This window comes from Lontra canadensis, unplaced genomic scaffold (assembly GCF_010015895.1).
Source record: "Lontra canadensis isolate GAN:19392208 unplaced genomic scaffold, GSC_riverotter_1.0 scaffold51, whole genome shotgun sequence".
NCBI classification, from domain to species: domain Eukaryota; kingdom Metazoa; phylum Chordata; class Mammalia; order Carnivora; family Mustelidae; genus Lontra; species Lontra canadensis.
Genome location: NW_022631045.1, coordinates 14295708 through 14321148, shown reverse-complemented (window position 1 = coordinate 14321148; position 25441 = coordinate 14295708). Strand labels below are relative to the sequence as shown.

The 25441-nt window shown below is 37.9% G+C and overlaps 1 protein-coding gene across 1 annotated transcript in view; it reads right to left on the bottom strand.

The window, feature by feature from the left end:
* Positions 1 to 277: 277 nt before the first annotated feature.
* The window catches only part of VPS36 (vacuolar protein sorting 36 homolog), a 30073-nt gene continuing 4909 nt past the window's right edge, over positions 278 to 25441 (bottom strand). The window contains exons 2-14 of the mRNA XM_032874138.1: positions 23520 to 23588; positions 21671 to 21741; positions 18154 to 18268; positions 17023 to 17112; positions 16210 to 16296; positions 9529 to 9561; positions 9343 to 9420; positions 8587 to 8721; positions 5129 to 5194; positions 3529 to 3593; positions 2950 to 3034; positions 1572 to 1648; positions 278 to 1486 (exon numbers count right to left, since the gene is read on the bottom strand). Coding sequence (XP_032730029.1) covers positions 1393 to 1486; positions 1572 to 1648; positions 2950 to 3034; positions 3529 to 3593; positions 5129 to 5194; positions 8587 to 8721; positions 9343 to 9420; positions 9529 to 9561; positions 16210 to 16296; positions 17023 to 17112; positions 18154 to 18268; positions 21671 to 21741; positions 23520 to 23588 — 1065 coding nt within the window. The 3' untranslated portion in view covers positions 278 to 1392. The remainder of the gene's footprint in view (positions 1487 to 1571; positions 1649 to 2949; positions 3035 to 3528; positions 3594 to 5128; positions 5195 to 8586; positions 8722 to 9342; positions 9421 to 9528; positions 9562 to 16209; positions 16297 to 17022; positions 17113 to 18153; positions 18269 to 21670; positions 21742 to 23519; positions 23589 to 25441) is intronic.

Sequence of the window (25441 nt, the reverse complement as noted above, 5' to 3'; positions counted from 1 at the left end):
GGGCATCTGTCGTGGCCTCTGGCAGTGGCCTCCACCTCACCCAGTGACCTCTATGGGATCCCAGCTTGTGAGCTGGGGTATCCCCTCCTGCTGGTCACAACAGTTAGCTCAATACAGACACTATCCCTTCTGGAGAATTGGCCGAAAACCATCCCTACTTTCCATTTTCAACACAGTCTTAGAAGGGGAGGCTCCTTCTGTCCCTGTGGGGTCCCTGAGTTTGAGGTAATGCCAACACACCATACGCTGGAGAGCAATGATGTAGGAAGTCAGGCAGTCCACTTTAGAACTCAAGCAATCGACATTCAATATGAGCCAGTTTTTGTTATTGCAGTAATATTTCTCAGTGAGATAGTTTCTCTACACAACTTCTAACAAATGGGGTAAAGAAAAAAAAGTATTGCTGGAAGATGAAAGATTTTTTAAAGTGTCTTGTTGAAACTCCTTAAAGGAAGGAAAAGGAAACCGATTACTTGTCCACCTTCTTTGTTCCTGTCTTTGGCTTTCGAGGTCAAAGAGCACCAAGGTTCCTGTTAAGTTACTTAAAGGTTCTCCCGGCCCCTCCACCCACACAATCCTAGGGAATTCCTCGGCCTTCTACTTTCCAAATTTGTAATCATATCCCTGGGTGTGTCTATACAGCTCATTAATTCAGTTTCAAAATCCACAGCATTTTTTTCAACAAAATGAGATAGTTACATTCTTTAAATGCCAGCCATGAGAACATCATGTGAAAAAAAAGAACGAGTTAGATTATATATACGTAAGTCAATGACAATTTTCTCCTTTTTTAAGGTGTATGTTGAAGACATGTTTATGACTGCTTCTAAAGAAAAGCCCTTAGGGAAGGAGCCCCATACAGTGTCCCCCAGTCTGATGCTCTGTCCCTGTGCTGTCAGTTCTTAAGCTATACTCTAGCTATGACTTGCGTCATGAACGCCACCTCCCCAAATGGGCACATTAGATGCAGAGAAAAACTTCGTTTATAACTCAGTGAATTTTAGTCACACCAGAAAAATGATCTAACCTGTCCAAACATGCAACTTCTTTCTTCCCCCATTAACTAAACTCCCTTCTTTAAAAAAAAAAAAAAAAAAAAGGTTAGATTGGAGGGTCAAGTTAAAATCCACCATATTTCAGGTTAAACTCTGAGAGTAGCATGATTTCAAATTCATAGCAGCCTTCAGTTTTCTGTATTTTCCTATATTTATCTGAAGTAAATTTCCTGGACCATAATATTTAGGGAGAAATTAAAAGGGTTTTATAGTATAGTATAGTATAGTATAAAGTTCCAGAAATTCTCAGTTTATCAGGGTTTACTCTGAGCTCAATGTCCTACAACGTTTACATGATACGAGTACGTGAACAAGAAGGATTTGAAATACAAAACCCTCAGCTCTGTGTCATAAATAAATTTGGGTAAAAACGCAAGCCTTCCACTGAATCATCTCGGCAAAGATGGCCCATCTTCTCTGCAAGAAGCAACCTAGGAATTAAGGGGAGACACCACAATCATTTGTCCATTCAGAAACACAAATACAGTGTTAAGGAAGAGCAAGGACCGCACTTACCTTTCCTTAGCCAGGAGGACAGACATTCCCACCAGCTTAGCAAACTCTTCTGATGTCAGGGATCCCTTTTCTGAAACCTACCAGAAATACAGCAGAGACAAAAATGTGATAATTTAGGCCAACTAAGTACTCACCTAGGGAGAGTGTCTACCAGTATACTCAGGAAGTAATTTACCGAATTTCTTACTCAAATCCAAAGAATATTCACTATAAAACTAAATCCTCTTCACTAGTGTTTAATTCTACAAACGCTGAAGGACCGAGAGAAACACAGCAGAGCTGAAAATACCAACATATGGTGAAGCCCTCTACAATGTAACGAAGGCTCTATACTGAACAGAAGAAGAACTCTTTGAGATTCTAAAAAGGAACATGTAACAAATTCTGAGTGCATATTTCATGCTCCAGTAAAGGAAACTTATATATAGGTTAAGCTTTAAAATATATGGCAGAAATATCAAGTCTTAAGCCTCAATTTCCTCATCCTCACCTAGTTTAAAATAAGTGTAATAAATACGAATTATTCAAATCAAACAGGCTCACCACAGAGGCTATGAAGGCAGTAATATTTCAAGTCTCCTAATAAGTAATAGGAGTAGTTTGGCCAGTAAAATCCATCTAAACTACAGCTGCTTTTCATGTGTTTTTTTAATATTTTATTTATTTATTTGAGAGAGAGACAGTGAGAGAGAGCATGAGCAAGGAGAAGGTCAGAGGGAGAAGCAGACTCCCCGTGGAGCTGGGAGCCCGATGCGGGACTCGATCCCAGGACTCCAGGATCATGACCTGAACCGAAGGCAGTTGCTTAACCAACTCAACCACCCTGGAACCCCTGCTTTTCATATTTTTTGAAGCAATTATTTTGTAAAACAACTTGTGATGTTTTATAAAACCACTTAAGTAGGTGTTACTCAAAGAAAAAATTCTGTCAGGGGTCACATTCTGATCAAGAAAGTTAAAAACCTGTCCGTGAGACTGAGCTTCAAACAAAAAGACAGCACCTCACGAATTCCAGTTCTCCTTGGTTAAGTTTCAAAAACTTGAACAATGTAATTTTGATTAGTATTTATTCACTGTTAATAATAGGTGTTTTTGGCTGGTCCGAAGGTAGTGAGTTATCTCAACTGATTGTTCACAGGCAGTTACAGATCGAACCCCTTGTTCTACTCTTTCCCCCTTCTCACTACTACACTTGACTAGTAAAAAAAAAAAAAAGTAAAAAAGAAAAGTAAAAAAAAAAAAAAAAGGTGTTTTTAATTGGGTCTACAAACATTACTTTTTAGTAAAGTTAAATTCAAAAGGAAATCCTGTTTCTCAAGTTGCTAGGCATTCAGGTCTTGGTGGGCAGACTGATGAGGAGGAAATGGGGTTCACATACTGTCTCCAAGGCTGAGGCCACCATTTCCTCTTCCTTATGGCTCTGAAGCTCAATTACCATGACGCCACTGTCAAAAACTCGGAGCCTAAAAACCACAGATGGGAGAACAAAGCTGTGAATATCTAGGATCTTCACACACTAAGGAGGTGTAGCTACAGCATAACTAAAAAGCTCACGAATAAGCACTTAATGAAAGTATGAACTATGATCCACATGCTGAAGAAAATATGTCTGGCTCTCTTTACTGAACCTGGGGAGAGGAAAATATAATTCTCAGCTGAACATCTATACTTTTAAATCTCCAGAAACTAACACAAGATGTCTAGCAGAGGGGCTGGTAATTCTGACCTCCTAGGAAGAGCCCACATTCCTCTGTCACTGCCCCCAAGTCAACAAGACTTGGACCACTAGCCCTGATAAGGAGGGAAGCCAGGATGACAAGTGAATTCTGTTCATTTCATTCCAAGAGGGGCAATATGTTGGCTCACCATACAGACGGCAGGCCCGGCAGACCCTTCCTGTCTACCCTGTATGGAACAGTGGCTCTAGTTGGCAAGCTTCCCGCAGAGGTTCTTTTACCTGAGAGGTAATTTTAGTGCTTCCAGCATCTTGCACGCATTCACTAAATCTTCTGGTGAGAGCAACTAATAGGAAAAAAAAAAAAAAATCCAGTTTACATTGCAAATTAATAGAGTGATGTTATATAATTATAATGATCACTAAAACACAAGAGGAAACTTAACAATTATCATCTATCTGTGACTTAATCTCAGGGTCATGAGTCAAGCTCCATGTTGGCCCATGGAGTCTAGTTAAAAAAAATTTTTTTTAAATAAAAACATAAAAATTATCATTTATCAGGGATTTTAGGTGGCTTCATCACTCTAAGGCAAAAAGAATTAAAGAAGCAAAGCAGCACTATCTAACAGAAAACAGCACAAGCCATGTGTATAATTTTAATATTAATAAAATATTAGTAGTCATTAATAAAATAAAAAGGGACAGGTGAAATTAACTTTAACACATGTGTTTCATTTAACCCAAGAAATCTAAAACATCAATATATAATCAATATAAAAATTATTAAGGAGATATTTAAACTTCTTATTTGGTACAAAGTCTCCTACATGTGGCATATAATTGATACTTCTAGCATAGCTCCAGCTGGATTAACTGTATTGCAAGGTCACAGTTGTCACATGTAGCTAGCTACTGGCCACCCTTCCAGACCACACAACCTTAAAGAATCTGCCCAGCATGGTGGCTGACAAGTACAGCTTTGAGTCACCCAGAACAGCTCCAGAGCCAGCCCGGCCTGGGGCCACGTGCCTGTCAAACCACTGTTTCCAAGGCACAGCCTTGGTCAAGTAAGTGAATCTTTGTGAGCCTCAACTTCCTCATCTTCATATCATGCCCTTGATGGGCAGAGTGAGAGTGACTACCTCCCTGGGGTACCACGAGAAGAAATGGGGCAGTGCCTGCAGAGCGCCTGGCTCATAGTCAGTACTCACTGATGGCACTCACGGTGACCAGTCAGATGAAGACACAGCAGAGGCTCAAATATACGGCGCTGCAGCGAGCGCTGGAGGGACAGGTCTATGAGCTATTCGCACAGAGGCAACTACTGACACCACAACTGTGTTTGACTAAAGGGCACAAAGAGTGCACGGACAGAACATGGGGGGCCAAGGACACGTGGGTGTGAAGAGACAATGAGGGTCAAAAAACAGCCACTGCTTATTCCAAGCCCGTGGAGGAGGGCAGCTTTCCCCCGGCTTCTCCACAGACCATCTGTCTCCAACCCAGTGAATCTAAAAACAGTTGACAACCCTAGAGAAAAGACATCATACACAGGCTTATTAATCACAGTATGGACACGGAATAGTAAAGCCAGAAGGTATCAGTCAACCCAAATTCCCATTTCAAAGGTAGGGAAACCGAGTCTCAGTGAGGTTCAGTGAGCTACTCCAGGTCACTAAGCACAACACTTGCAAAACAAGGGACAGAGTCTTCCTCCCAGATCCCAAGGCAGTAGAGCACTCTTGTACTACACCACACTGCTTCTCAGAGAGTTCTGGTATTCTCAACCCTTCCTCAAATTGTATTCACTTTGGGGAATTTGTGTTATATTAAGAAAGTCTATATTTAGTTAAAGAATATCTAAATGTTCTATTCTTACTTCCATTCCTCGAGCTCGGTTTACTAAACAGTACACCTCCGTGAGTGACATTATTCCCCCTCGTTCCTGTTAAAATATGGAATTTAGCAAGTATTAGGTTATAATTAGCACCAGTTGGCATTTCTTAACAGAAATCATAATCAGAGTGAAATCAAGAATCATAGAACTTCCTAAAAAGTCTTTAAAAACTAAATTTACACACAGGAAAACCTAGTCAGATACATGAAGCATTTCAAATTCAGTATGTGGATTTTAACATCATTATTACTGGTTTTTTTTAATCATTTATATAAATTGTCAGATTTATTGGCATAAAGCTATTTATGATACTATCTCATTTTTTTTATAAACATATAATATATTTTTCCCCCCAGGGGTACAAGTCTGTGAATCGCCAGGTTTACACACTTCACTGCACTCACCATAGCGCATACCCTCCCCAATGTCCATAATAACCCCACCCCCCCTCTCCCAAACCCCCTCCCCCCAGCAACCCTCAGTTTGTTTTGTGAGATTAAGAGTCTCTTATGGTTTATCTCCCTCCCAATCCCATCTTGCTTCATTTACTCTTCTCCTACCCCCTTAACCCCCATGTTGCATCTCCTCTCCCTCATATCAGGGAGATCATATGATAGTTGTCTTTCTCTGATTGACTTATTTCGCTAAGCATGATACCCTCTAGTTCCATCCACGTCGTCGCAAATGGCAAGATTTCATTTCTTTTGATGGCTGCATAGTATTCCATTGTGTATATATACCAAATCTTCTTTATCCATTCGTCTGTTGATGGACATCTAGGTTCTTTCCATAGTTTGGCTATTGTAGACATTGCTGCTATAAACATTCGGGTGCACGTGCCCCTTCGGATCACTACGTTTGTATCTTTAGGGTAAATACCCAGTTGTGCAATTGCTGGGTCATAGGGTAGTTCTATTTTCAACATTTTGAGGAACCTCCATGCTGTTTTCCAGAGTGGTTGCACCAGCTTGCATTCCCACCAACAGTGTAGGAGGGTTCCCCTTTCTCCGCATCCTCGCCAGCATCTGTCATTTCCGGACTTGTTAATTTTAGCCATTCTGACTGGTGTGAGGTGGTATCTCATTGTGGTTTTGATTTGTATTTCCCTGATGCCGAGTGATATGGAGCACTTTTTCATGTGTCTGTTGGCCATCTGGATGTCTTCTTTGCAGAAATGTCTGTTCATGTCTTCTGCCCATTTCTTGATTGGATTATTTGTTCTTTGGGTGTTGAGTTTGCTAAGTTCTTTATAGATTCTGGACACTAGCCCTTTATCTGATATGTCGTTTGCAAATATCTTCTCCCATTCTGTCAGTTGTCTTTTGGTTTTGTTCACTGTTTCCTTTGCTGTGCAAAAGCTTTTGATCTTGATAAAATCCCAAAACTTCATTTTTGCCCTTGCTTCCCTTGCCTTTGGCGATGTTCCTAGGAAGATGTTGCTGCGGCTGAGGTCAAAGAGGTTGCTGCCCGTGTTCTCCTCAAGGATTTTGATGGATTCCTTTCTCACATTGAGGTCCTTCATCCATTTTGAGTCTATTTTCGTGTGTGGTGTAAGGAAATGACCCAATTTCATTTTTCTGAATGTGGCTGTCCAATTTTCCCAACACCATTTATTGAAGAGGCTATCTTTTTTCCATTGGACATTCTTTCCTGCTTTGTCGAAGATTAGTTGACCATAGAATTGAGGGTCTATTTCTGGGCTCTCTATTCTGTTCCATTGATCTATGTGTCTGTTTTTGTGCCAGTACCATGCTGTCTTGATGATGACAGCTTTGTAGTAGAGCTTGAAGTCCGGAATTGTGATGCCACCAACTTTGGCTTTCTTTTTCAACATTCCTTTGGCTATTCACGGTCTTTTCTGGTTCCATATAAATTTTAGGATTATTTGTTCCATTTCTTTGAAAAAAATGGATGGTACTTTGATAGGAATTGCATTTAACGTGTAGATTGCTTTAGTTAGCATAGACATTTTCACAATATTTATTCTTCCAATCCAGAAGCATGGATGGAACATTTTTCCATTTCTTTGTGTCTTCCTCAATTTCTTTCAGGAGTACTTTATAGTTTTCTGAGTATAGATACTTAGCCTCTTTGGTTAGGTTTATTCCTAGGTATCTTATAGTTTTGGGTGCAATTGTAAATGGGATTGACTCCTTAATTTCTCTTTCTTCTGTCTTGTTGTTGGTGTAGAGAAATGCAACTGATTTCTGTGCATTGATTTTATATCCTGACACTTTACTGAATTCCATTATTACTGTTTTAACATTTACTTCAATGAGAGGAGGGCTTCTACACCACGTTTCAAAAAGTATATTGAAATGTTTTAAGTTATTACAAATAATAAATGAGTAAACTATGAAATTAAACAGGAATATCACCACTGTAAGCCCAAATGAAGTTAACAGATCTAGCTATTGAATAGCAGGGGCTGCTGCTACATCACAAAAAAAAAGACAAACAGGCATTATGTACCCCCTGATGGAAATGCACAGCACACTCTATGAAATATTCAACAGAAAAAAAGAAAAAAGAACTTCTAGCTGTAAATTCCAGTCTATAAGGAATAAATTCCAGTCTATAAGGAATACATGATTTAAAATCAATAAAATCTGAGACACTCTATAATATAAACCACTAGCTTCTTTAATAAATACATTATGTGGAATAGAAAAAAGAGATAAGAGAAGGGGAAACATGGAATTTTAAAAAAAAAGGCGTTGAGAGAAAAATCAACCGATTGCAAGGTATCCTGATTTGAACAAACTAACTGTAAGAGAAAATGTGAATACTAACTAGATATTTGAAAATACTAAAAAATTATTTTTCACTTTTCCTGTGTGAAACGGGATTATAATTACATATAAAGCATGTTTATCATTGTAATTACATACTGAAAGTTTACATAGTGATGCGATGTCTGGGATTGCTTTAAAGTGATATTGAGTGAAGGCTGCTTACACACGAGCCTGGATAACAGGCACACAGGGATTCATCATACTATTCTATTTTGTCACGATGGAAATACTTCTTAACATAAGCGTTTTAATGAATGGAGTTTTGATTGCCTGAGTAATGTCAGAAGATAAATCTGTATTATGAGATGATTAACAGCACACTTGTATTAACATCCAAACATCTAAATGTCTCTAAACATCTCGAGATCATATATTTCCTTTTGAAAATCAGAGATAAGAAAAACTTTCTATCAAAGAGACTGAAGAAGTTACAGATACCTGAGGTGGAAATTGAAAACAATCTAGATTTTGACAACAAATCCACGAATAAGTAGACCAAACTGATTTAATATTCCTAAAAGGAAAAATAACATGTGGGATGAACAGGAGCAGCGCTGGGAAAGGAATGTGAAGCTGGTGTTTAACCTTACGATGACTTGGCAGTTACTTCACACAACCGAGAGCCTGCCTGCGCCCTGTTTTTACCTCTAGCGGCGCCTGCAGCATCCCAGCCAGCTGCTTGGCCAGCTGCATGTGGTACTGTGTGCCCGAGCCGCAGGTTTCCCTGGTAACTGGGTTGGCTATTCCCATGCTCAGCAAATAGGACTTAAACCTGATGGTCTATAAGTAGAGAAGAACATGCACAAAAAGACAAATAAGCGGCATTCATCTCTCCACCCCAACATTTGAAATCTTTCCACCGTAAACTCAATTCTACTAGTTATTTCTATATCCACCCATTTCTTCCACCTTGTTCCTATAGTATAAACTCGAAGAAACTGGATTTCTAGGAGTTCCCTGCATAAAGCTAATTAATTAGTCTTCTTCCTTCTCCTGTTTTGATATTTCATACTCCACTAACCTCACAGGTCTGGAGTGAGAAGAGGGTTAGGAAACAACTGTGCTGTATTTAATGCCAACCAAATGACAGAGCCAAAAACTTAGAAAGGAATGTGGCTGGGATCAGCCTGGAGATAAATTTAATGAAACAAATATCAAACATATGGATATGTATAAAACAACCACTCCTTACACATTTCACTATCTCTCTTTTCCACACTCCAAGAGAAGGTACTGAAGTATCTTTTAATCCTATTGGCTGGCTTTTTCTTTAATACTTTCATATATCCACAAGCCCTAACAGAAATCACTACATTAAGAAAGAAACTGCTGACCCACCAAAACATCACTGCATTATTTGTCCAATCTGGTTTCTAATGACTTAAAAGGCAACCTATTTACCTCATCTTCTGTGATGTCACCTTGCTTGTCTTTGATCTTATTAGCAATTGATTTTGATAACTCCACCATTTCCTTAGCCTGTCAAGAGAACAGTAAAAGACTGAAAAAAATCATGTCCCCAAAGTGTCTGTTAACAAAACTCCTATCATAATTGGTAGGAATCCAACAGGTGTAAAGTACACATACCTTGACCATTAGCTTGCTGAGGTCTTCAAAGGCCTGAAATGAGAAATGAGTTTTTGTTGGAATCTATCTAAAGAACTAGAGTGTTTTAAAGCAACGGAATACTCTATTTTCTTCCCTTAGACAAACATTTTTGAAAATGTCCTACAAATATCAATTTATACAAATATTTTTTTTAAATTTATACAAATATTTACATAAGTAATAAACCCATCTTATTCTAAGAATTTGATTTAGCTAAGAAACCATGCATTTTCCAAAAACAAACTGCAAAAAAAGACTTTTTACATTTTCCAAGAGAAAACAGTTATTATTGATTAAACAAAGGGTGACATAAGTAATACATTGTTGAGAAAAATATTATTTTCTGTTCTTTCACACAAGTAAGAAAATTTGTCACTGGTTTTTCCCCAAACCATTTCCTGACAGGAGGTCAAAAATCAAAGGCTTTGTGATGCCCTCCTGGTAGAAAATGGCAATGTGCAGCTGCCGGAATACTTCCTTGGGCACAACAATTTTGGCTTTCATAGCAGGTGTGATTTAACTGAGACTGAAAACCTCAGCCTCTAAATATTGAACAGATTATACTTGTAGCCTTGTATATAGTGGCTATCACAAAAGAAAAACATTCAAATACCACCCAAACATACTTATATAAAACTCATCGGTAGTTTGATTTCCTACAATGAATATCCACTTCAAAGTCTTCCTCAAACTTAATCAGACATATTTATAATAAATTTATTTCATGTGGCCAAAACTATACTTCCAGTAACGAACATCTTCCAAATGATGTGCACGGACGTTATTTTTTAAACCAATTAAGCAGCTTATCATTAAATGAAAAATCTTTTGGGCCATACAGAATAGTGGTCCACAGATTCTGATTAGCTCATGCCCATCTTAATTACAGGCAGAAAAGTATCCCCTATCTGCAAAAGGATTTTGCTAGAAGAATAGAGTGCTGTGTGAGATTCTTATGGCCAGACTTATTAAGGCTAATACTGAAAACAAAGGGGAATGTGCACACACCTAACAGGAATTTCCTCAGATAAACAAAAGGCTGAAACACTGGATTCTTATCAGCAACAGCCAGCAGATGCAGGAAACCTTTTGTGGGAAATTCTGGGCACCAGCTCTGAAGCTAAGTCAGTTCTAACATTTAAATGGAAGGCAAATAACACACCAACCTAGTTTTCAAAAATAAAACACACACACTTTATACACTTAGATTCTTACTTCAATAATGCAAAATATTGATAGACTTCTCTTACCTGTGTAAAGAAAACTAGTTAGAGAACACTTTTTAAAATTTTATGGTAAATCTCTTTATTTACTGTGTTACATTTTCATATAAAGAATATGCTAAAAGTAACAGTGACTCTACACCAAATATAGAATACATAAATTAGTGCTATTTCTTACAGTCCGTAAAAAATAAATACAAATATTTTAGTATGTTAGAATACCTGCATTTTAAGTAATCATAAAACACAAAAATTTGGGTGCCTGGTGGCTCAGTGGGTTAAGCCACTGCCTTCAGCTCAGGTCATGATCCTGGGGTCCTGGGATCGAGTCCCACATCGGGCTCCTCGCTCAGCGGGGAGCCTGCTTCTCTCTCTGCCTCTCCCTGCCACTCTGCCCGCCTGTACACTCTCTCTCTCTGGTAAATAATAAATAAAATCTTAAAAAACAACAACAACAACAACACAAAAGTTTCCTTACTTCTATCTATATTATTGTTCTAAAATTTGGAATTTGCCAATTATCTAAAAAATAGAGAAACTACCCATAATGAAATTAAAGCAATATACACACAAAGGCAAGATAGATGCATTTGCCCATTCTATCATTTTAACTGCCTCTTTATTGAATCATCTATCCCTCTGCCATAATCACAGTCAAATCTCCACTCCAATTTAAAAAAAAAGGGGGGGGCACCTGCTTTAAAAGTATCCTTATAAATTGATTTATCGCATTATTTCTTGCTTTCAGTCATTATTTTGGTTATTAGCTTTAGTAACTATCAATATATTCTTGAATTTTCTGTTTTAGTTTTATTGTTTTTTAAGAGACTGTATGTTTGTATGTTTGTTTTTTAAGAGACTGTATGTGCACATGCTCAGGAGGGGCAGAGGGAGAGGGAGAGAAAGAGAATCCTAAGCAGACTCCACGCTCAGCCCTGAGCCAGTGCAGGGCTCAATCCCAGGACACGGAGATCATGACCTGAGCAAAAATCAAGAGCTGGATGCTAAACCAACTGAGACACCCAGGCGCCGCCCCCGCCCCTGCCTCAAGAAAATCAAATTTTCTTGATTCTCTACCTTTACTTATTCTGTTCCCTCTACCTGGATCCTTTTACCCCTACTAGTCATCTGCCAGTCACTGCTAAACTTTCAGGCCTTGGCTTCCATTACATTTGCTAACAAGGCCTCTCTGACACCCAAAGAAGTAAGAGGCCATGTAATATGTTCCTGTTGCACCCACTATTTTCTCTACCATGGCATTTTTCCCACTGTAGAGAACACCTGTTTGCCTGCCTGTCTTGCACTGTCGTATCTAGAACATCTACCTGATGTAGTACTTTTGCGTAAGGTACTACTTGCACAAAGTAGAGAGCAAGGACCACCTGGTGAATAAATCACTGACCTAGGTGAGAGAACACGATGATTGTGTTAAATTCTTTGAGCTACGCAACTGTGTGAAGATTAGATTGAAACGGAATAGCATTTCATAAATTAGGAAAAACATGATTTTGAACACCGCATTAGCATGGCACCACTCAGAAAAATACTAGTAATTCAAAATCAGTTCACTGCTCTATGCCATCTCCATAAGTGTCACACAAAAAGATGACAACAAATGTCACCGAACTAGGACAGTGATGATAGTACCTTCCAAATGGCAAAGAGAGGGGCCATGACATAGGAGGACCACACTTGTCTGCAAATCAGGAGACCTGAGTTCTCACACCCTGCTTCCAAAGCTAGTCACTAGCTCTGAGATGATTACTTCTCTGGATAGTAAGAACTCCTGTAATGCCAAAATTCTGAACTTTATGAATTTAAAGATTCTGGGAAAATGATGGCTATGGCAGCAAAGTTTCTGAATCTCTCCAAATCCCAACATAAAGACAGAGAGGGCAACTAGATCTCAAAACCAAAAATCCACAGGCAGCATATACTGTAAAACTAAGTGACAAGATAGCAATACAAAAACCTCAAGATACAAGTAGGTAGGGACAAACCACGAAGAGCCACAAGATCGGCATGCTCTCCGCCTCTAGGAAGGAGAAAGAAAAGGGAAGCAACAGGGCAAGTGATGGCTTCCACAACAAGAGAACCCCAAAGGAGTCCACAGGTGTCACTGGAAAGAGAGTCTAGCCAATGTGAGGACAGGAACTGAAACAAGGAGGTTTTCACCCACTTCGATAATGGTGGGTATGAGGGGTTCTCAGGAAGGGCTGGCCCTCCAGTCTTCCCTTCCAGGAGGGGATCCTACACCAGGGAGAAACCGCTAACAGAGGATTCAAAAACTGAGCAAGATAAGAATAAGAAGAGAGGAAGGGCAAAATAAAGGTCTAGATAAAAATAAGGGGAAAAGAATATAGGGCCAGGAAATCAGAAAGCAAGCCATCACCTTTTTTTAACGCTGCATGAACACAGGAGAAGAGAGAGTTCTGTAGAAGAGACAAGCTACCTAGACAAGCTACCAGGCCTTCCTCTCAAAGTTCACAAAAACGAACTTCACATGAAAAATAGCAAAGTATCAAGGTCAAATGCCACACAAAGTTATTATAGAAAAAAGAAAATAAGGAGTAGAATAATATTACAGACAACAAAAGCAAGCTGGAAAGACATGCTCACAGATCAGATAAAAATTTAACCTTTTATTTTCAACATGAGCTAAAAGATGTTAATAAAATGACATAAGCCGTGAATGGATAAAATAAATCAGAAATGAAGTGACATGATTCAGGAAAGAATTTTTGAAAGAATAATTTCAGAAATAAAGATGATATTGGAACATAAGAATGAATAAACACAACAGATAGAATCTTAAGAGAAACAACAGGTTAGGAAGAAGGAAATTTCCTAATAAAAAAGAAATGAAAGAGATAAAAAAGGGTTTGAAAGTCACAAAGTGGGGGGAGACACCTGGGTGGCTCTGTTGGCTAAGCGTCTGCCTTCAGCTCAGCTCATGATCCCAGGGTCCTGGGATCGAGTCTGACACTAGACTCCTTGCTCAGCAGGGAGCCTGCTTCTCCCTCTGCCTGCTGCAGCCCCTGCTCTCTGACAAATAAATAAATAAAATCTAAAAAAACAGAAAGTCACATAAGGTAAAGCTAGGAAGTAGAACTGTAGCATACAGCTAATAGTCTCAGAGAGGAAAAATAAAAAAAACAATTATCAAAACTTAAAAATTTTTTAAAAATTCCCTGAAATTAAAAGAAACAATTTCTAGAACCAAATACTAAGAGCATATTGTGTACCTGAGAATAACAATCCAGAATGACTAACACATCAACACATTCTAGCAAAATTACTGGGCTTTATAAAATAGAGAGGGGGAAAAAAGCCTCTGGGCATCTAGGGAAAACAGTGACTTCTCAGGTAATGGCTGATTCCAAATCTGGGGCAGGAAATAAACAAGCAGGTCCTGGAACTTTTGCCACCCTAGATAGTAAGGAAGCTACCAAAGTCCACCAGGTCACGTCAAAAGCACTCAGGAGCCAACCTAAAGAGGCTCCCACTGCCAAAGATGGGACAGTATGAGCTTTAAACAGGATAATAACTGCAACTGATTGAAACCCATCAAATATGTTAAGATTTGTAAATTCATACTACTATGTAAAAAAACCTCTAGTGAGTTGCCATTAGAGGATGATAAGGAACCAATTTATTACCCTGATGATAAAGAAAAAGGCACTTACTCTGCTTCCCTGTATGAACTACATCACTGAGTAGTCAAATAGTAGATGAAGGGAAGCATCTCTTCAAAATGTATTCTAACTAACAAAAAATAAATCCTAGAATATCACCATTTGTAACCACCGGTGGACCAACAGAAGTAGGCAATGAACATGAACAGCTGCTGCCATTGTCCACAAAGACATGGTGTGCCTCCTTAGGAAAGAATACAGCATCACCGCTAGTCTCAGCAAAGAGATCAAACATGCATCTGATCAGGCCTCTGGATCCAGCTGCCATTTTGTAGGAAATACTCAGAGCTGAGGAACACATACAACTTTACCATATAGATGAGACCAGCAAAACCTAGACCAAGGGCACTTAATAGGTCAAATGACCTTGGTTTCTCAAGGATCTGTATTTTCAAGCTAGTGGGCCCAGAACTGGTAATATGGTGGTTAATTTTATATGTTGACTTGACTAGATCATGGGGTGCCCAGGTTCTTGATCAAATATGGCTGATGGGTCTGTGAGGGTACTGCCACATGAGGTTAGCATGTGAATTGGTGGGCAGAAGCAGAACTACCCTCCTCACTGGGGGTGGGCATCATCCAATCCACGGAAGGCCTGAACAAAGGGTTGGAGGAGGGGAGGACTCATGCTTTTCCTGCCTGACTGGTTAAGCCAAAACAGTAGTCTTACGCTGCCCTAGAGCTGGACCTAAACCACCAGCGTTCCTGGTTCTTAGGCCTTCGGACTCAGTTTAGGATTTCTATCACCAGCTTTCCTGGGTCACCAGCTTGCAGGAGGCAGATTGTGGACTCTTCAGTCCCCACAATCACATGAGTCAATTCCTTATATTAAATGGCATTGTATGTGTATATATAGAGAGAGGGATACATTGATATCTACATCTATATAGCGATATCTATATATCTACTATTGGTTGTTTCTTTCGAGAATATTGAATTCTTGATTAATACAGGTATCCCATAACTATTTGCAGTTTAGACTTTGATTGATATACCACCTTTGAAATTCTATGAACAGCACTAGTCAATGGGATTTTACTTATAAACTCCTATTAAAAATTAAAGAATTATTTCATAGAGTCATTTCATAAAAAATCCCAGACCAATTTTATATAAACACAGGAAGACCAATGACATGCTCTGATGTAGTAGCTAACCGCAGAATCTAGCACGCGTAACTGCTTAACTAGACTGCTTTCCCTTTCACTTGCATTTCCTCAAATATGATGAAGTTGCAGAAACACCGCAAAGTACATGCTCACAGCTGTTCTCCTGGTGGAAGGGATGGGATGGTCTGTGCCTTTCTTATTGTGTCTGTGTCTGGTCCCTGAGCATCAGTGGTAGAAAACTGTGTGGTGTCCGGCAAGGTTAACAGCCACAGAACAGCATTTTCCCCTCAACTAAGCTAACCAAAAGTCCAAATAATCATACAGAGGACCAGAACTCATTAGGAGGATTCTCCAATCAATTCCATCTAGGTTTTAAAATTTACACACAGCAACCCACAATGTTTTCTAACATCACAGAAAACAAATTTGAGTTTCATTTTTCTTTTTGGAAAAAGTTTTTTAAAACATGTTTTAACCAAATCATACCAACCTGAAGGAGACTTGGAATAAGGGACTGTGGCTTCAGGCAAACTAAACATATTCTAATACACAGAATGGAATTAGTCACAGCTACATCCAAAAGAATATGCACAAATGGCCAAAAAAGCTGACCGGAACTTATATATTAGCTACCTCAGAAATGTTTTTGTCCGTTTCTTTCCTTTTTTCTTCCAATTTCCTTTCAATGCCTACAATTCCTACAGCCCTTATTCTTCCTGGCTGAAAAACAAAAGTAGAAAATAAAACATACAAAATAGGAAGGACCCACTCTTTTACAACACACCACAATGTGTTTTCAATGGCGGGAAGGGACCCACAAAGAACCAAAGAAAACCAGCACACGATTACATCTGGTTTCCTTTCAAAACATTTATCAGTTTCTTGTCATACATAATGATTTTCAAATCATTATTAAAAAAACTAAACATACAATAACTGGCATATTTTACCCTGTATTTTAGATATAAGTTAAATTCATGTTTGTTCTTTGGCAAGCTATTATGTATGTATCAGATATTTTATAGGGTCTCAAACAGGCAAGAAATTGTAGTTAAAATTTTGGTATTTGACGGTTATTATACAAACTACTTTCACACATTTGAGTGTCAGCGCATGGTTCGTGGTTAATTTAGACTGGCTGAGAAACATCACCCAGAGGCATTGTCCGTTCTCTCAGATGCCACACTGATTATGAAGAACAGAATGTAATGAACAGAATCTAACTTCTACCACCCCAAGAATCACTCTGGTCCCCGGTCGTTTATTTTTGCTAAGTGTCTGCTGTCTGCAGAGCACTAAATTAGGTTCTATGAATACAAACGATTTTAATCAGAATATCATTATTTTGCTTCTGGCAAAGTTCTATAATCACAGAAATCTTTTCCTTTAATGAAGATGCAAGTACAGAACCAAACATATTGGATTAAGAAATAGTCTTAACAATACCTGGGGTCCTCTATTTGTTTGCAATGATTGGGAAACTGGCATATTCTCCCATCTTCTCTGTGTCATTTCCTCAGATAAACGCCTGTAAAACTGTTGTACACATATATTCACTTTAAGGAGTCAGTCAGGTTAAAATATCCTCATAGAAATCATTACTTAACATTTCTTTAGTTGAAAGTCCTGTTCAGTCACTTGCAACAAGCCTAGAAGTCTCAGAAACATCAAAGGAAACCAAAGGAAGTTCTCTTCTTGGATCAGCTTCATAAAGCACAAAGGAAAAAAAAAAAAGAAAGAAACTGACCTTCTATATAAAGTGAGCTATTCTCAACAAAGAGATGAGTGACAATGAATAAATAGACCTACTTTAAACAATCCCACATATGTGGATTGTTTTCAATCTATAGTGAAACAGATATAGTGCCAAGAAAAATATACAATCATTATCCATGAAGGAAGCAGAGAATAATTCATCTAGGTAAAATGTGAAGCCAGAAACTAGGGCCAAAACATCCCTACACTCACAAAAAATCAACTATAGTGAGAATGATTTCAGTTAGTCACTTATATTTGCTTAGTGCCTACTGTGTGAGGAGGGATGGGTGAAGTGCCATAGAAAACCACATAAATAATTTAGGGTATCAATGAGGAGATAAATACGTACTTGTAAATGTCTGAAGAATACTTATCCAGTGACTTACTAATCAGAACATGTAAACTATCATACTATGGAGTAAGTACTTCAGTGATTAGATTTGTGTGGAGTCAGGAGGAAAGACATCCTGCCTTAAGGCTGTGAGCTATCAGATACTGAGAGGGTTCAACATTTCACTGCATTATACTCTGCCTCTTTAACCAAACCACTGAAAACTTTACTAGTAGCCTAACAGCATTGACTTAGCATAGTTCCAGCTTCTGCTTTTCCTTGGAACCACACCCTCCAGCCTCCAATTCCCACCAAAACCTAAACCTCATATTTTCTACTGCTAAGGCTTAAGATATAAAAATTTTATTGTAAAATATGGTGAAACCTGGTATGTTAAACAGTAACAATTTACATCATATTAACAGACAACAACAAAAACACACACAAGCACACCTTTCTAGTCCAATTTTACGCATATAAAAACCTACCTCAATCTGGCCATGTTCTTTGAAGGAGAGTTTGATGTAGGAGTTCTTACTGCTCTGGAATGGACCGGGTTCTTTGTTGGGTGGAGCTGGGTGAAGATGAACCACTATTTTGGCACTACAGAATAAATGTAATGAATTTAATTACCTTTTAAGAATCACTAATTCTGTTTTCATAATTTTTAATATAGTTAAGTTCACTTTTAAAATTTATATACATCCTGAAAGGAATCCTTATAAACTGTGTATTAATTCAGTATTAATGAAACTTTCAAAAACACCTCTACTGGGTCGCCTGGGTGGCCCAGTGGGTTAAGCCTGTGCCTTTGGCTCGGGTCATGATCCCAGGGTCCTGGGATCAAGCCCCACATCAGGCTCTCTGCTCAGCAGGGAGCCTGCTTCCCCCTCGCTCTCTGCCTGCCTCTCTGCCTACTTGTGATCTCCCTCTCTCTGTAAAAACAAAAACAAAACAAAACAAAACAAAAAACCAAAACACCTCTACTTACAGCTTTTAAGCTCTGAACCAAGAAGTTCAAGTTACCAGCTCTATAGATTAAAAATGTGGTTTCAAAAAAAATAAGTTCAAAATAAATTGGCCAAATGTGTGACAGTTCATTATTTTGGTTTACGATTAGGGTTTTCCATGTACAAAGTCAAACCCAAAGGTTACCGGGGGGCCTATACTTTCTGCCAAAGCATACTACCCTAGTCATTTGAAAACAAAATATGAAAACTTATCTGTGTAAAACTGGCCAGCTGACATTTTATTAAAACTCCATCCAAAACTAACATTCTACAGGATCATTTTTGGAAAACGCCACTCAATCAACAGCATGATCTAGAAGATAATCCAACAGCAAAAACAAGTCTCAAAATGCTGCTATGCTAGAAACACAAACTACCATAATCTTTATAACTACCGTTGTCTCCTGTGCTATTAAAAATACTGGTATATTTGTTCAGTTTTGTAAGTCTTTTTCCCTAACCTGTTCAATAAACAGTCTGCTTCCATAAATTAGCAAAACCAAAAAACTCAGTCAAAATACTTTGGATATGCAGCGTAGAGCTTTTCCCTTATGACCACATTACAGGTCCGCTTATTTATTATTCTATTTCCTTTAGGTCCATTTAATTCCTAAATATCGCTGTGAAACTGAAACACTGTGTGTGGGGCCTCGTCAGTGTAATAAATGCTTTGGTTAGTAAACTGGGGATAGACTTGTAAGGACTCTTCACCTATTCCTCTGTGGTGAACTTCTTTAAGTGACTGAGCAAATAAACTGCAGTCACTGTAATAGGACTGTCTGACATGAACTGTCAGGTAGAGCAACCAAATACGACAATCAGGTTAAGGGAACTAAGCAAAGAATTACATAATCTTTAAAACAGAAAAACCTGAGCCCCACGATCAGATTTTGTCAAAGGAAACTCAGTGAAGAACTGAAGATTATAAGACAAAGTGAAGTTTAAAAAATCTCCAAGTCGGCAAAAAAGATCCAGGCCAGTTTTTAAATATATTCATTTCGCAGGTCATTCAATTACCATATTTCAAGTTTAAAAACCACCCAATCAGAGAAGGATCTTGGGAGGGGACAGGTTAAAAGGTGAAACTATATGGACAATTTTGAATCAATGAAATATGGTAATTGCTTGGGGCAAGGGGGCCGAGAATAAAGAGAATATCTGAGAAATGTTTACGTGACATATTATTAAATTCTTCCTCACTGGAGATGTTTAAAAAATAAGATACTAATGGGAAGGTAAACATTTTTTTTTTAAAGATTTCATTTATTTGACAGAGAGACATGGCGAGAGAGGGAACACAAGCAGGGGGAGTGGGAGAGGGAGAAGAAGGCTTCCTGCTGAACAGGGAGCCCAATGTGGGGCTGGATCCCAGGACCCTAAGATCATGACCTGAGAAGAAGGCAGACACTTAACAACTGAGCCACCCAGGCACCCAGGAAGATAAATATTTTAAACAATTTTTGTTATACAGTTTAAATTTTCTTGGAACACAGCAGAGGAAAATTCAAATGATTTGCAACACCTTCAAGTTTTACTTTATAGAACTTAAGAAAAGCAATATACACAAATATCGAATCATTATGTTGTGCACTCGAAACTCATACAATGTTGTATGCAATTGTACCTTCATTAAAAAAAGAAGAGGGGTGCCTGGGTGACTCAGTGGGTTAAGCCTCTGCCTTCAGCTCAGGTCATGTTCTCAGGGTCCTGGGATGGAGCCCCACATTAGGCTCTCTGCTCAGCAGGGAGCCTGCTTTCCCCTCTCTCTCTGCCTGCCTCCCTGCCTACTTGTGATATCTCTCTGTCAAATAAATAAGTAAAATCTTAAAAAAAAAAAAAACAAAAAACTTCAGATGGAAAAAAGTGAAAAAGAGAAAAATAAAAATTATAGAAATCACCTAAAGTCTGTACTTTTATTAACCTTTCTAAAATGTCAGTTTCTTTTATGTCAAATAAACAATCTTGCACGCTAGCTATACACTATAACTAATGCATGCATTGCATTTTCAGTGAAGTTCTGTATTTGTTTCACCTCTACTGAAATAACTATACTAAAGCTCAAAATGGGCCCACAAGGAAAACAAAATTCTTATCAGCAATACTTGTTCATAAGTTGCCCTCAATTATATGCACTTAAAATAAAAGCCAGATTTTTCTGTACTTGATTAAAAAGAAACATTTTAACGTGCGGCTTTAAACCAGGGTGATGACATGTCCTGGTTTGCCTAAAACTGTCCCATTTTATGCTTCCTTGATCCAATTATAAACACCGCACCCCCAGGGCACTTGGATGACTCAGTCAGTTAAGCATCAGACTCTTGGTTTTAGCTCAGGTCATGATCTCATGGGTCGTGGGATCAAGCTCCTCTGCCAAACTCCTCTTTGGGCTCCATGCTCCGTGGGGAGTTTGCTTGAAAGATTCTCTCCCTCTGCCCCTCCCCTCACCGTCCTGACTCGCTCTCTTGCTCTCAATAAGTAAATCTTTTAAAAAAATGATTAAATATAATAAACAGCACCACCTATTACTTTTATAAATGTCCCAGTTTGAACAATAAATATTATGAAACTCTATTTAACACTGATATCCAAAAATGTCAAAGTGAAGAAACTTAATGATCAACTAGAAATAGGAGTAAACTCAGTCATTTTTATCGGATGAGTCACTTCTGATTTTAAGTATTAGATTCACAGACAAGTCAAAGCGAATGCTTGTGGAAAGACATGCAATGACAGCTGGCCGACACTTACTTATTTTGACCCAAGGATATTACAGCAAATCGTAGTACTTAATTTGTCCATTTATCCATGAGTTTAATGTAGTAAGTATCTTCCTAGGGGAGCTTCTGACCAATGACTATTCTTTATAAAGCCCCCCAAAACAATCATTAGATTCATTCCCACATATGCAGTCATGGCACAACAATAAATCTACCAAGTTGATAATAGCTTGACTGGGACATTTTTGTGAAAAAAGACTGCCTCAGAGACACCTCACCTTTTCCCAATTCCAGCTGCCTGTTCTTCAATGAACACGATTTGGGAAAGAGGAATGGCCATGCAGCATTCCTAGAAGGAAACCATACAAAATGTGATTCATAAGTCTCCTTGTCAGAAAACCTTGTTTTATAGTATTTAATAGAGTGTCATGCACCTGTACTTAATAATAAAAACAATTTAAAAAATAATAAAATGATTTTATTCCTTAAATAAACTGAAGGAAAATGGAATGAAAACAGTAATGTGGTGGCATTTTGCCACATGGAAGAATGTAAGAGTTTTAAAAGCTGCGGGCGCATGGGTGGCTCAGTGGGTTAAGCTTCTGCCTTTGGCTCAGGTCATGATCTCAGGGTCCTGGGCCCCACATCGGGCTCTCTGTTCAGCAGGGAGCCTGCTTCCCCCCTTCTCTCTCTGCTTGCCTGCCTACTTGTAATCTCTGCTGACAAATAAATAAGTAAATAATCTTTAAAAAAAAAAAAAAGCTGCTGTAACCATCTTCGTTTTTAACATAGGTACATCTTTTTAAAAGTAGTATTTAGGGCGCCTGGGTGGCTCAGTGGGTTAAGCCGCTGCCTTCGGCTCAGGTCATGATCTCAGGGTCCTGGGATCGAGTCCCGCATCGGGCTCTCTGCTCAACAGGGAGCCTGCTTCCCTTCCTCTCTCTCTGCCTGCCTCTCTGCCTACTTGTGATCTCTGTCTGTCAAATAAATTAAAAAAAAAAAATCTTAAAAAATAAAAGTAGTATTTATATGAAAACTTTTTACATGTAAGCTATCCTTCTATGGAAAACAAAAAAAAGAAAGACAGAACAGGTAAATCAAAACAACTTTAAGGAGTGCTATACAGGTGATCTTTTTTTCTTTTTTTCTACACTTCACTCACCATTTTTAACAGAAAATGCTGATGTAGGTTCCCTTTATTAGTATATTTAATTTTAAGTTATTATAAATGACTGGCATTCAATAGGTCTAAGGGTTTCTGAATTAGCTTCTTGATATGAAAATCAAAAAATGATACTAAGATTAGTTTATAAACATATGTTTTAAGGACACCTATCTTCCAAAAAGACTTTTTCCTAAACACATACTTCTTTTAAAAGAATTAGATGCCATTAACAGTTGGAAGGTATGCGTTACCAACAACAGCAATGTCACCACTAAGGGAGGAAATACTGATTCTTGGGGGACAAAAAGAGCCAGATTTTGCAATAGTTAGTGGCCTTTCAAAGAGCCTCAGTATATAGTTTGACTGTAAAATTCAAATTTCATGGTGGAAGGGGCAGCAATTATGAAAATACCATAGATTACTTCTTTTACTGGCAACAATACACACATACACTTTCAAGTTAAAGCTCTTTGGAGTTAAAATAGCTTTATACACATAACTTGTTCTCTCTTCCTAGAAATGAAACAACAGGGAGGTTTCTCCTCGTGCTGAGTGACTTAGAGGCCATTCTTCTCAATATCTAGGTAAAAGCATGTACTTCCTGGCAGACCGTTCCTCCCAGTCTCAGGATCAGGTTGTTCTGAGGACTCCTGACAATGACTGGGAGAAATATTCTCATTACACACAGAACATTCAGGTATGGGGTAGGTTCTGACTGGTGTTTTAAAACAGGAGTGACCATGATTCTCTCTCTACTCAGCAATTACAGACTTTTCTGGAGCTGAATGAGGGACAACCCCTAACTCCTTTCTCTGCACTCCATTCAGAAAGATCACATGAGACACACTCTTTTAACATTCTGAAAATGGAAATTTACTGCATTTTTTAGTTTTGACAAAAAGAAAGAAAGACTTCAATGATTTAAAACCTAGAACAGATTTTTTAAAAACTGTTTATCTTACATGATTTTTCTGATCTCTCCAAATTAGTCGGTGTGTACTAAGAAGGAGGGTCCCAGCATCAAATTTTATCTAGAAAGACAAGATCATCACAAAACATTAATGATGTATCACTCAATGTGGTCCAGATTTTCCTCCTCACAAGTTGCACAATAGTTAAGTTAATCATATAAACACTAGAGAATCAGGCTTACCACAAATTAAAGAGAAGCAATGTTACACATTTTGTAAGCCATTTTATATATATATATATATATATATATATATATATATATATATATATATACATACATACACAGCCTTAATAAAATTGGGAAAAAATCACAAACAACCTAGATGTGTAACAACAGGGTAGTAGTTAAGTATGATACATTCATACTCTAGAATCCATGAGAGGTTAAAAAGAGTGAGGTAGAGCTGCATGGACTATCATAGAATTCTGTGACAGAATTAGTGGGGAGAGAAAGCAACTTGCAGCACATCACATATAATGTAATCAGATAGAAGATAGAGATAATCTCCATATTCCCCAAACTACATTGTGAGATATATGCATATGTCTGTGTGTGTACACATACACACACACACACACACACACACACACACAAGTAGTAGGAAAAGATATAAAAGGAATACTCACTGATCTGTTAACAAAGATTATCTCAGAAAAAGTGTGAGGAAATGGGAAGAAGAAAAGCAAAGGCCCCCTTTGAAAGTGGCCCCCTAACCACTTCACTATCAACTGAAATTTTTAAATTTTTTTTTATTTTTTATTAACATATAATGTATTATTAGCCCCAGGGGTACAGGTCTGTGAATCACCAGCACTCACCATAGCACATACCTTCCCCAATGTTCATAACCCCACCACCCTCTCCCTCACGGCATTGTGTCACCTACTCAAAATATAAATGTAAAAAAGTTCTTAAAACTGTAATACAATCGCACACACAAAAAAAGCCTGCTGTGTCTTTAGGACCAAACCCTTAATCCTCATCCTTTGTTATTATGCATTGAAAATCATATAAATAAGCAAATTTTAGAGTTTGAATCCAAGAGATAATATATCAAATTCTTTCATTTCTGTTAAAATTAAGAAATATATTGGAAGCTTCTTTTTAAGTAGAATTTGTCATAAGGTAGGACTTGCTTATATCCTTTTGAGGAGTAGTTAGTTATTTCTGAAGTTGTAAGGCTGCTCCCATATCAAGGCCACCTTACAAGACAACTCAGAGGGGGAAGGATGATACTGCATTGAGACAGATGGTGGCTACACTTGTGGGGAACACAGCACAATGTATAATCTTGTCAAATCACTATGTATGCTGTACACCCCAAACTAATGTAACATTGTGTGTCAACTATACTCAAATAAAAAAAAAATTGTTTAATTAAAAAAAAACTCAAAGGAAAGCATTTTCATTGGGGTCCAGTTTATTACAAATAATCCTTTTGAATTTAAAATAATCGGGTTAAAAAGCCAATGAGTAACCGATTAGAACAGGTATACATCATTAAGTAAAAATAATCATAAATTTAACTATGTATGCAAATTGAAAGTTAATATATTACAAAATACTCATGATATTAACAAAGAAAACCTAGGTTTCAAAGTGGTATACATAGCATGATCACACACACACACACAGCCACAAACAGACGGATAATGTCCCAAAAGTAATTATTTATGGGTAGTAGGATTACTAATTATTTCAAGTTTCTTCTTTTGGCCTACCCATATTTAACAACTTTATTATTTGTCTAATGAAAAAGATAAGAAATTTCTTAGAGACATACATAACTTCGTGAGGTTTGAAATGTACATAAATTATTTTTTGTTAAATCAAACATATACAGAAATACTTTTTCTGTCAAAAAACTTTTTGGATAATAACCAATCCTCTTTTTAATATCAATTTTTAAAA